General features: G+C 40.9%; 2 protein-coding genes across 4 annotated transcripts in view; both read left to right on the plus strand.

Annotated features, from left to right (window-relative positions):
- The window catches only part of FAM172A (family with sequence similarity 172 member A), a 420,413-nt gene that overhangs the window by 294,830 nt on the left and 112,483 nt on the right, over window positions 1–13,100 (plus strand). The gene's annotated exons all lie outside the window — the stretch shown is intronic.
- On the plus strand, window positions 1,837–4,344 carry POU5F2 (POU domain class 5, transcription factor 2). Its single transcript, XM_032846443.1, has one exon. The coding sequence runs from the start codon at window positions 2,800–2,802 to the stop codon at window positions 3,793–3,795; it is 996 nt and encodes a 331-aa protein (XP_032702334.1). The 5' UTR covers window positions 1,837–2,799; the 3' UTR covers window positions 3,796–4,344.

A 13,100-nucleotide genomic window follows, 5' to 3' on the forward strand; every position in this document is an offset into this window, starting at 1 on the left:
GGGCCAAAGTAGAGATGCAGACAGCAGTCACATACACAGCCTGTCCAGATGGCAGCTGCCTTCCCAGTTCTTTCCCCCTTTACCATTGTTTCAAAGCCACATCTACACCCTTGTTACCTGTAGTGTTGTGCTGAATTTAGTCTCACACTACTACTACCTCCATCTAGTAAGAGCCGTTTAAGGGCCTCGTTCCAGTACAGGATAGGAAGAATGGAGAGGTATCTGGCAGCATCATGTTTCTTGTTAAGCTGAAACTAAACATGCTGTACTTTCAGAATTGTACAGGTGAGAATTCATTCGCTCATTCAGCAAACATTTATCAAACAGTCTATCAGTCAGGGTTCTATTATGTCCCAGGCTGTATAGCACCTATATGCCCATCTACAGTACCTCACACTGTAGGTGGAGGGAGAGAGATGTGAAATAAATAATTACTGATAAATATTACAATGAAAACATATACCAGTACAAGGGGAGCACCACAGAAGCAGGCACTAACTCTGGCTGGGAATAGGTTTCATCCTAAGGTCACTTCTAAACCTCATCTTAGGGACACCTGGGTGGCTCAGTGGGTTAAGCCTCTGCCTTCGGCTCAGGTCATGATCTCAGGGTCCTGGGATCGAGCCCCACATCGGGCTCTCTGCTCAGCGTGGAGCCTGCTTCCCCCCCTCTCTCTCTCTACCTGCCTCTCTGCCTACTTGTGATCTCTCTCTGTGTCAAATAAATACATAAAATCTTAAAAAAAAAAAAAAAAAAGATTCTCTTTAAAAATAAATAAATAAACCTCATCTTACAGGTGGATGGAAGTAGATCATGCTTCATTTATTCAGGGAATGTTTACTGAACACCTTCTCTGAGCCAAGCACAACTGTAGGTGCCATAGACACAGCAGTGACCTGGACAAAGTCCCTGCTCTCTTAGCAGCAGAGAAACATACAATAGGCATATAGACTAATAATTATATATTAGGTGGTGATACCTATTAATAACCACAAAACAAAGCTTAATAAAGGGAACAGAGAATGGTAAGGGATACTGTATTAGATCAGATGGTCAGAGAAGGCCTCTCTCATGAGATGACTTGTGCTCAGAATCCTGAATGAATGAATGAAACCAAAAAGCAAAAGGAAGCCATTTCACACAGAGGGACTAGCATTACTAAAGGCGTAATAATCTTGAAAAGCATGGCCTCTTTAGTGCAAAGTGGTGAGATATTCTCACTGAGCATGGAGTAAGATGGGGTACAGGGACTTGGGCAGAGTGTGGTAGATGAGGGGGGGAAAGATGGAAGGAAGGGAAGAAGGGAAGGAGGGAGGAAGAAATGGAAAAGGTCAAGAACAGTTTCTAGGTCTAAACTTGGGTGACTGAATGAGGGATAATGCCATTAACCAGCTGAGGGAGCCCTGGAGGAGAGGCAGGTTTAGGAATGCAAATAATGAATTTGATTTGGGGCAATGGGAAATACAGAACTGGATATTAGAAGTCAGGCTAAAATACAGATTTGGCTATTACCAGCATTTCCTGGAAATTTAAGGAGGAAGAACAAGAAGAGTTAGTCAACATTGTCAGATACCACAGAGAAGTTTAATAGGATGAGAATTTTTAAAAGGCCATCACATTTGACATTTGGAAGGCTGACAATGACTTCCAGAAGACCGATTTCAGCAGACTTGGGTAGGGCAAAGCCACATCGTGGTTTAGTTGGAAAGTGGAAGGGTAAGAGGGTAAGATTGTCCAGCCAAGATCATTGTCTTCCCCCATTTCCCAGAGCCCTCCCTGGAAGCTTCGAACCTAAGGTCACATCTTCTCCCACTCCCTCCTTAACTTTCTCCACTTAAGGCCTAGGATTGGATGCTTGAGCTGGGGATATGATCTCAGATCCTCGGGTTTCTGATGGGAGAGGGGCCAGGGATAAGGGAGCCTGATACTGGTGAATCGGGTATTGAAAGAAGCATCTTCAGTGGGGAATAGCAGATCAGTCCCATTCTGAGATCTATCGCTGGAGGGGGAGAAGGATGAAATACACAGTTCTCTGTTGTATGTGGAGACTAGACCAGGAAGCTGAGGTGGGATGCAGAGCAAACAACTGGAAAGGTTGGGAGTCGGGGAGGGAATGGGACATGAATTAGTCAAGAGAACCCCAATGAGAGAATACAGTCTGGCAAAGCATGGGGGTTCAGGGTTGAGGCTGATAGTAAACTGATGGGCACTAGAAGAAATTTAGAAAGAGATGCATAGGTTTCTTAAGGCACAGGAACTGAAGATGTGCAAAAGAGAGGCTGTTGGCAGTACTTGTGAGCACAGTGATAGCAGTGAGGTGACAGTTAGTGACCCGTGGGGTGGTCCCAGCAATAACTGGCATAATAGATATTCAGTAAATATTTATAAAGCCAGAAGGGGCTGTTCCTCCACAGATAATGTGGAGGAAAGGGATGAGATACTAGAGTTCTGAAGAGCTGTTAGTAATGCCTGGGTTCCCTTCTGGGAGAGGATGGGGCTGGTGCCTAAGAGATCCCGGATCCCTTAGAAGTACAAAGCCCGAGAGAGGCTTGTACCACGGAGGGACGTGGTAGCATAGACCAGGGTAGGAAACCTACTCTTTTAATCCTGGAGACCCAGGGGATTCCCCGAAGTTTACCAGATTTCCTCACCACTGCACACTCCTGGACTGTTTCTCTCACCTGCACCTCCATCTCTGCCCACTGGGGGGCGGGGCTCGAGGGCAAGGCTTGTGGCTGCTCTGATGCCTCGAGAGCCATCAGTTCCTACCAGACTCCCTGCTCGGTGTGGTCTTAGCCCATGGCCAGACACAGGCCCTCAGACTTCTCCCCACTGCCAGGCAGTGGTAGGGGCGGGCCCAGAGGGCCAATGCCAGTGCGGGTTGGTGCTCCGGTCTGGTTGAGTGCCCAGGCGGTTCCCAGCATGCTGATGGTCCGGCCAGGGATCACCCCAGGCCCTGAGGGGTGGGAGGTGCCCCTGGGTCCACAGCCCTACGGATTCTACTCCCACAGGTCCAGGGTCGGAGCTGGCGAGGCTGGGCCCCGGTTCCGGAACCCCTCGGAGGGCGCCTTCCGGAGACCCTACATGGTCCTGCAGTGCACCCCGAGTTTGGTGCTGCCAGAGGACGTCTCAAAGGTAGAGAAAGAGATAGAGCAGCTGGCCAAAGAGCTGAGGCAAAAGAGGATTGCCCTGGGGTACTCGCAGGCCGACGTGGGGTTCGCCATGGGGGCTCTTTTTGGAAAGGTGCTTAGCCAGACAACCATCTGCCGCTTCGAGTCCCAGCAGCTCAGCCTCGCCAACATGTGGAAGCTGCGGCCACTGCTGAAAATGTGGCTGGAGGAGGTGGACACCAAGAACTTTCTGGGCATACGCAAAATGGAGATGATCCTGCGGCAGGCTCGGAAGCAGAGACGGGCAAGCAGGGAGAATCGCATCCGAAACAACCTGGAGCAACTCTTCTTGCAGTGCCCGAAGCCCACACCCCAGCAAATCAGCTGCATCGCTGGGCAGCTCCGGCTGCAGAAGGAGCTGGTCCGAGTTTGGTTCCATAACCGGAGCAAGATGGATCGCCAGCCAACCATTGATTTCTCCCCACCGGCGGATGTGGGGGCTGCCGGGCCTCCTTTCCCAGGGGGACCAGTGTGCTTTCCGCTGGCATCGGGGCTCCATTTTGGTTCTCCCCACTACGAAGAGCCCTACTTTATACCCATATATTCTCCTACCCCTTTCCCTGTGGCAGGGACCTTCCTCTCTGCCCGAGTCAACGCTCAGGGCCACCCCAGGCTTTCAAAATGAGGGGCTGTGCCCTTCTGGGGAGGGTTGAACTGGGAAAATGGGTCCCTGTGATTCATTTCAGGGCTGTTAACATTAAGAGCTCCATTCACTGTCTAAATAAGTTAAGAATACCTAAGGGATGAGTTGGGAGTTGTTTAGGAAATTCAGGGAAGGGAAGTTGAAGTTTATTAATTCCATTGTTTTTACCTACCATTGGTTTTAAGTCATATTACAATACATACATGGTTTCAGATATTTTGTTTCTCTTTTTTTAAATTAATTAGAAATTGTGTCTATTATTCCTTGTGGTTATCAGTAAACATAGGGTTTTTTTTCTTATAAACACAATATTGAGTGAAAACCTCAAGTCACAGAAGATTATTTCAGTACACCATTTTTTATCAAAAACCAGCAGAACTTTATATAAATATAAACATGGGTTCCAAGATAATAGTAACCTCTGTGGGAAGGTGTGAGGTTGGGATAGGCAGGAGTACACAAAACCTAGCCAGAGCCCTTGATAAAACGCCAAGAGTTTTCTTGTTCTCCTCCCTTTCGTGAAAGAAGCGTTTGTTTTTTTCTAATTCACCTTCTCATTTAGAGTGCTCAGTTTCGTGTGGAGGTCTCAGTCCAGCTCTCCACCTTAAGGAATCTCACTGGTGTATCTCCCGACCTGCCACAGTCATTGTATTTGGAATCCCTTTGTTACCGAGATTGGCACGCTAGACCGCGCTAGCTCAGCCCCCAGCTCCAGCTTGCTTCTCTGGTTTTCAGCTCTGTTTGTTTTATTACCTGGGGATTTCCCTTATTACTTTTGAACTCAGATATGCTTCCTAGAGAATATCTGCAGTGGTTAAGTCAACATTCCCTGGTGGCTGGTCTGGTGGTTCACCCTCTGTCACTTTTCCAGTCTCTTCTACGAAATCGATCTTTTCTAGTTTTCTACTTCTGCCGTGGTGAACTTTGGTTATCATATACTAAACAGAAATAATTAATTTTTCTGTTTGTACCTCTGCTTCTGTAAACCTGCATGTAATATTTGTTGCTTTATAATTCCATCACTAAATATTATGTCTGAGTTTATGTCCTCTATGCAATTACTATTCATGTCAGTTTTTGCTTTCTCTACTTTATTTTTCCTTAATCAGCTTTTATAAAGAATTTATCTATAGGTATTTACAAAGAACAAGTCTTTTTAAAAAAAATTTTTGTCTTATTTACTGCTGTTTTTATTTTCTAATTGATGAACTTTTAGCTTTTATTTTTATTAATTGCTTGTTTCTAGGTTCCTCTGGTTTCTTCCAATGTGTATTTTTCCTTCTTTCTTTTTTAAAGATTTTATTTATTTATTTGACAGAAAGAGAGATCACAAGTAGCCAGAGAGGCAGGCAGAGAGAGAGAGGGAAGCAGGCTCCCCACTGAGCAGAGAGCCCAATGCGGGGCTCGATCCCAGGACCCTGAGATCATGAACTGAGCCGAAGGCAGAGACAACCCACTGAGCCACCCAGGCACCCTGTATTTTTCCTTCTTGTCAGTGTTCAAAGATAAAATACTGACAGTGAACACAGGTTCATGAAAATGGAGATAAACTTCACTTACTTAGCTTGAGATTCAGTAGATGACTAATCACTCACTCTTGGACTATTCCACTAAAAGTCCCATAGCACCAGTCCCATTTCTTCCTTCTCCCAGACAGCCCTTCTGGACAGTCTTGAAAGGGAGAAGTTTCCATGGAGAGCAAGGTAGTATCTAACGACAGGATGGATCGTTGTGGTTGTGTCAACATTCAGCTCCTAAAAGCTGTGAGGAGGCTCTGACCCAGGCTGCAGCCTCTGCATATTTGGAGCAATGGTAATGGGCTGTCCATCTCACGGAACAGCTCCGAGGGTCTGGCTCAGCACCTGCACAGCTGCATTGTTCGCACAGCTGCCGCCCCTCTACTCAGGCAAGCACCATGACATGTCACTGATCAGCCCTCACATAATCTAAAATGAGATTTTTCCATCACTGCTCCTTTTGACTATGAAGAGAAAAAAGGCTAGACCTTGGGGCAACTTTGACATTTAAAGAATTTCATATTTTTCAAAGATTTAAGATTATGAGCAGAAATCTTAATAATAAAATCCTTCAAAACTGAGAAGGAGCTACCCTTCAAGTTGGGAGAAAACCAACAGTTTGGTGTCAGTGCTGAACAGGGTCAAATATACAGAGATCAAGTAACATAAAATCCAGTAATATATACCACATTACTAACAAACGTATCCTTGGTACCATTAGTGGACAGTTGGTAGAGGCAGATGTCGAACAACAGTCCAGAGTCTTCCTACTTGCCAGATTTCCCACTAACCTCAATTAAAAAACACAAATTCCCACCACTTAAGATCTTCACCATCATTCTGAAATATTCTTTATCGCGTTTCCTTTATCTTGTGTTTTCTTCAGACAAGGCAACTATTCTTAGCCTGATGATGCTGAGCCCCTTTAGAGTACAGACGGAATAGTGTATTTGTACATATGTGCGTCTTTACAGATGGGGATGATAGTTTTTATCACATTCTCAAAGGAGACATGACTCTTTGTAGATGTACAGTTTCAGAATTCTAGAAATACATTCCCTTTGGCCACCTCACTTTCAGGAGTTTTCCCTTGACACAGTACTGGTCTAACAAGTAATTTGTGGTTTTCTTTGAATCTGTATTTTCTGGATATCTCTAGCTCAGTATAGACATAGAGGACCTGAATCACTTCTTATATAAGTCTTTCAAATTCGGAACAAATGTTGTATTAATTACTGCCTTTATTGTTCTTATACTTTTATCAATCTTTGACACTTTAATTAATTCCTATCATAAAGAACAATTTCTCTTGTTCCCAGAATCTTTCCTATCTATTGTCTGAGAAGACTTGAAGTGTTAGGATAAGCTCCCTTATTCCAAAACATTATCTTGCTCTGGAAATAGCATCTAAATATTTTCTATAATTTCACATTTTTGAAATATACATACTATATATCTTTGTTTATTATACTAAAACTATGTCATGGGATTTATTTTTCAGTATAGCCACTTTTGTTTATAGCTTTCTTCCAGAAATCGTCTTGCTTTCTAAACAGTATTAGTTTGCGTGGCAGATCCTATTCACAATGAATTTTTTTAGAGTACAAAATTGTATTATCAGAGTAAGACAGTGTTTTGAAAGTGAAAACTACAGTGCCATTCCAATAACATATGAGAGTATTACTTGACAAAGTGATTGTAAACTGAAAGACCAAAACTTAGGAAGATAAGAAAATTTTGAAGAAAAGAGTTAGGGTGGCCTTGTCCTACCAACTGTTATGAAACTACAATAATTTAAACAGTATGGTGGTGCTTAGGGACAAAATAACGGAAACAAGTATTTGGCTATTCATGAATTGGTGCAATCTTCATGAAAGGCTATTGGGTAATTCATATGGGAAGTTTTTAAAATGTGATTTTTCTTTGGCCAATCATTTCCGCTTCAGTGAATTTCTATAAGAAAATAATTGTGTGCACAAAGATTTAGCAATAAGGATCATCATTACAGCATTTTTTCAACAACAAGAAATTGTTAAAACCAAATGTTCAACAAAGGGAAAGTAAATGACAAGAAACACCATACATGGTAAAAATTGTGTTATAGAGCTACAGTTTAGACAAAGGTCAGAATAGATTATTGAGTGAGGCAAAAGAGTTTATTAAGCCTTATGATATTTCTTTTTTTTTTTTAAGGAAAAAGGTATGTTACATATACAAATCTATATATAAACAAATATCATTGGTGATTTAATTTATAAAATTGTTTTGCTATATGTATTACACAGTAAAAATATTTAAGAAGAGCTTCTGAAAGACGGTGCTAGGAAGGGGCACGTGGGTGGCTTAGTGGGTTAAGCTTCTGCCTTCGGCTCAGGTCATGAACTCAGGGTCCTGGGATCGAGCCCTGCATTGGGCTCTCTGCTCAGCAGGGAGCCTGCTTCCCCCCCTCTCTCTGCTCTGCCTCTCTGCCTATTTGTGATCTCTCTTTCTGTCAAATAAATAAATAAAATCTTTAAAAAAAAAAAGAAGAAGAAGGTGCTAGGAAATCTAGGGTTCCTAAAAATATTCATTCTTCTGGTCTTTTTATCTCTAAAATGGTACTTTTTCATTATAAAGCAATATTTGGGGGGCGCCTGGGTGGCTCAGTGGGTTAAAGCCTCTGCCTTCAGCTCAGGTCATGGTCCCAGTGTCCTGGGATCAAGCCCCACATCGGTCTCTCTGCTCAGCAGGGAACCTGCCTCCTCCTCTCTCTCTCTGCCTGCCTCTCTGCCTACTTGTGATCTCTGTCAAATAAATAAATAAAATCTTTAATAAATAAATAAATAAATAAATAAAGCAATATTTGGGAATAATAAATTTGACCTTTGCATTTTTAGTCATAATTTGTAGTTTCTTTGAAAAGAAAAGCAGTTCTCTAAACAGAGGAGGATTGGACTATATCAGTTAGAGAGACATTGCTAAAAATTAGGTGTTTTCTGTTTTTTGGTTTTTGTTTTAAATCAGATGCCCATTAATGTTAAAGAGCTGTGGTGTAGCTCAGTGAGTGAAGACACCTGCCATATGTCTGTTTTCCTGCACAACATGGTAATTTACAATTACAATTAGTGTGTTTATATACCTCAGTGGTGTTAACCCATATTTAGAATATAATATAAACCCAAATCATTTTCGTGTTTCTGAATGTTTACTTTTCAATTTTAAAAGCCATTTGAAAATATCAAAATTCTGGTTTTTATCACAGTAAAATCCTCCTTACTTAACATATTTGGAGAAACGGAATGGACATAAATGAGACCTATAAGTTTCTAGGTTTGAAGGCAGGGGCAGTTCCTGTGATAACAGCACCAGCCAGTTGAAAGATGAACTGTCATGAAATGAATCTACCCCAGTTACCCAGTAAAATCCTTAAAACAAAGCATTAGCATTATCATGATTACACCAGTGAAGAGAAGCTTGACAAGAAGCTGTTGAGACTTTGTGGTTTACCTACAGAGTTGTCTTCAGAAGACAGTGCAACATATTGGTCTGTTGGGCTGCTGCCCTGCCATCTTACTTTAGCTAGGAATCCTGCTGTGAATTTCGCTAAAGGCAAAATGAGCTACATGGGCGTTGCACTTGGGCTTCTTGGGCTTTCTTCCCCCAGTTTCCAAAAAATGATGAAGTACAAAGCAACTCCACTTAATACCGTTGACTCTTCTACTGATTGCCTGCCAAAGACCTAGGGTTGGAAAAGGAAAAATGGAGGGCTTCCCAGGGATTCACTACATCTCGGATTCAATATTCACTTCTAACACTGTACAGCCTGTTCTGTCACATCTTCTCCAAAAGAGTGCCTGTTTAATATTGTAAATAATTTGTAATTTTTAAATTAAATTTTTAAATTTTACTTTAAAATTTGAATAATTTAAAAATTATCTTAGATTATTATTAATTATTAATTATTAATATATTATTAATAATAATCTTTCTCTCAGGATGAGTGATGTAGACCTTCTTTTAGATTTTGGTGCAATGGCCAGGGTGGTGTATAAGATGCTTTAAGTTGATTTATTATCTTAGAATGGATGATAATGTTCCTAGAACAGCTGTAAAACTTTGAATACTATTGACTGAGTAGTGGGCAAGTCTTCATATATACCTTTTTATTGAAAGACAGTTTATTTCAATATACCATTTATTAGTTTGCTAGGGTTGCCATAAAAGTACTCAACAGTTGGGGAGCTTAAAGAACAGAATTTTTTTTTTTTTTTCATCATTCTGGAGGCTAGAAGGCTGTGATCAAGATGTGGGCAAAGTTGATTCCTTCTCAGGGCTGTGAGGGAGGGATCTGTATCAGGCTTATAGATGGCGGCCTTCTCCCTGTGTCTTCCCATTATCTTCCTTGTGTATGTATCTGTGTCCAGATACGTTCTTCTCTTAAGAACACCAATCATTGGATTATGGGCCTACCCTAATGATCTCATTTTAACTTAATTATCACTGTAAATATCTCCAAATAAGATCACATTCAAGGGTACTGCAGGTTAGGACTTCAATGTATGAATTTTTATGGGGAAACAGTTCAGCTCTTAGCACCAGCCCAATTAAAATTTCAGCTGGATTTAATTATTCATTAACATACTCAGTCAGCAAATATTAATGAATGCCTTTTATAACATGGAGTGTCCTGGTTGCTAAGATGCAGTAGTGACCAAAAGCAGGCCCATCCTGACCTTCATGGAGTTTAAAGTATGATTAGGCATCTACATTAAGGAAATAAACATATGATCATAACTCATAATAAATAGCATGGGATATCAGGTCAGGGGGTGTCTTAATTTAGATTGATGTTTATAATCCTTTTATAATATGCAAGTATTTCCTCTGATAACATCAGTGTTGACAAATACTCTAAACCAGAGGGACCTACCTGCAGAGAAGTGTGGTCCTATAACGAGGGCAGAGTTTGGGACACAGGCATTCCCAGATTAAAATCCCAGCTCAGTAACCTATGGTCTGTATTACTTTGAATGAGTTACTTCTTTCAGCCCTAGTTTCTCATCTGTAGAATCTGTCTAGAATGTGGCTACCCACAAAATATGAGAGAGTTGATAAAAGCATAAAATTAGGTAATATAAAAAGAAACCCCTAGGACTTCCCTTTTATGTAGTAGACACTCAATAATTTGTCTCACCAGGGGCGCCTGGGTGGCTCAGTGGATTAAGTGTCTGACTCTTGATTTCAGCTCAGGTCATGGTCTCAGGGTTGTGAGAAAGAGCCCCATGTCAGGCTCCAACTCCATTTGGGCATGGAGTCTGCTTAAGATTCTCTCTCTCCCTCTGCCCCTCCCCTTCTCTCTCCTTCTCTAGAAAGTAATAATTTTTTCTCCATTGTGTTGCCACTGTACATTGTCTGTGCTTTCTTTTTATCTCATAAATCGTTCCTTTGCATCCTAGAAACTTTCCCATAGTAGGTGCTCAATGATTTATAGCCAAAACTGAAAAAATAGAAAAAAGAAAAAGTAGAGACAGTAGTCTCAGTTGCCAGAAAGCTTACTCTCTGATATTGGGAAATGATTCTCAAAATTTGTTATAATTGGAAAACAGTTATGTAGTCCATTTCCTCAGCTGTCAAGTGACAACTAGGTAAAGGAACAGATGATAGGGTTTTGACTCAAAAGATACAGATGAAGAATTTTTGAAACCCCTAGTGTTAAATATGGTCTCTGAAGTTATTTCTAGCCCATACTAATTGTATGAATCTCCATGAACAAGAACAAAACAGTGCACCACAGATTGAATATGGGGGCTATGAGGAGACAAAGTATAGGGAAGGAGTAGGGTAACACTGGTCTTCCTACTGTGATTCCCATTTAACCTTTCCTTTCTGATGTGCTGTCTCTCCCAAATGTAGCCCTGTTCTGCCTGTATACCTACTATAAGATGTCCACACCCTTTACCTTTTTGGTCCAAAACCTACTGTATTCATTTGCTGTGGGGCTGCTGTGGCAAAGTACCACAGATTGGGTGGCTTAAGGAACAGAAATTTATTGTCTCACAGTTCTGAAGACTCAAAGTCCAAGATCCAGGGGTGGGCAGGTTTGGTTCTTTCTGAGGGCTGGAGAATTGGTTTCAGACATTTCTCCTTGGCTTGTATGTGGCCATCTTCTCTTTGTTCTCTTTTTATAACATCTTCTGTCTGTGCATGTCTCTGCATCCATATTTCCCATTTTTATAAGGAGAGCAGTCCTATTGGAATGGGGTCCACCCTAATAATGTCATTTATTTAATTACCTCTGTAGAGGCCCTATCTCCAAATAAGGTCACATTCTGGGATACTGGGGGTCAAACCTTCAAAATACAAATTTCAGCAGGACATATTTCAACCCATAGCACCACCACTCCTGGTAGAGAGAAAATATCAGTATGAATTGTCAGGGAGGTATAGGAAGGCAAAGAGACTGGTTTATTTTTTTCCTACAAAGGAGTTAGATAAGAGGTGATGTGATAGAAAGGAAAGAGCAGTAGCCATAGAGTCAAGTAGTCCCAGATCTGTATCCTGTCTCCAGGCCATTCACTGAGGTAGTATCACCATTCCAGGGCCCCTGTCTTAGGGACATTTCAGGAAAAATAATATTTCTTCCATTCCAACCAGCAACTTTATGGGCTGAAAAATTACAGTAGCTACTTATTTTTATCTATTTTAGGAGAACAACTGTACTCTTACCAGTGAGTTTGAGAGGTCTTATCTTGGGATGAAAATTGTGGATATTTTTTGCTTCCAGTGCTGGTTGGTTTTAAAGGAAGGGAAGGGAACGGAAGGGGAAGGGGAAGGGAGGGGAAGGGAAGGGAGGAAGGGAGAAAAGAAGGAAAAAAGGAAGGGAGGAAAGGAAGGAGGGAGGGAAGGAAGAAGGAAGGAGAAAATTTTGGATATTTTGATAAAGATATGATTCTTACTCTCCAAACAAAAAAAAAAAAAAAAAACTGATACGTGAACCTATTGAGAAAGCCCTGTAACTTTCCACTAAGCATTGTCAGCCACTAATTTCATCAAGCTAATGTAACAGGACAGTCAAGTGACTTGCCTTTAATTTGTTATGATTGTGTTATATTTATGAAAAGCAGAGCTAAAACAGCTGATAGCAAGTATTTAGACACTGATTGTTTTCGTAAATAGTTTTAAGACTACTGCTAAATCTAAGTAGACACTGAGTAAGTTTTCTCAGTACATGAAGTATAAATCATTCTTTCTGTAGTAATAAGTCATTAAGTACATGCAAATACTATAGATTATTACCTCATTTCACACATATTTTTATGGTACTTGTCTGATTGTAAATATGTATTACCTTTGAGATTTAAACTAAAGAGAAGAAGTGAGAAGAGACTTATCATGCAGGAATTTATTGTGTTCTCCTGAAGAGGCAATCACACCAACACCATAGGTAGGAAAGAATATTTTGCTGTTTCTCTGTCACATCATTAGAGTAGTTAATCTAAAGCCATAAGTTTTTGTCTTCTGGGCCAAGAAATTTTAAGTAAAATACTAACAAAAATGTTATGCTTTTAAATGAGAAGTGAAAGAATCTTTATCCTTTTTATTTGAGTTTCCAGAAATGGCACACTCCATAAAAAATTGTATCATTTTTATTTTTAAACTGAGTTTCTTGCATTAGTCAGTAAACAATTTATTTGGTGAACATTCTCTGTGCACACAGATACACCATGTGAACATTTAGGAAACAGAAGGTACTTGAATTTGTGAGATTTAAATATTTTCTCACAGTTGATC

The sequence above is a fragment of the Lontra canadensis genome, unplaced genomic scaffold (genome assembly GCF_010015895.1).
Source record: "Lontra canadensis isolate GAN:19392208 unplaced genomic scaffold, GSC_riverotter_1.0 scaffold4, whole genome shotgun sequence".
NCBI lineage: Eukaryota > Metazoa > Chordata > Mammalia > Carnivora > Mustelidae > Lontra > Lontra canadensis.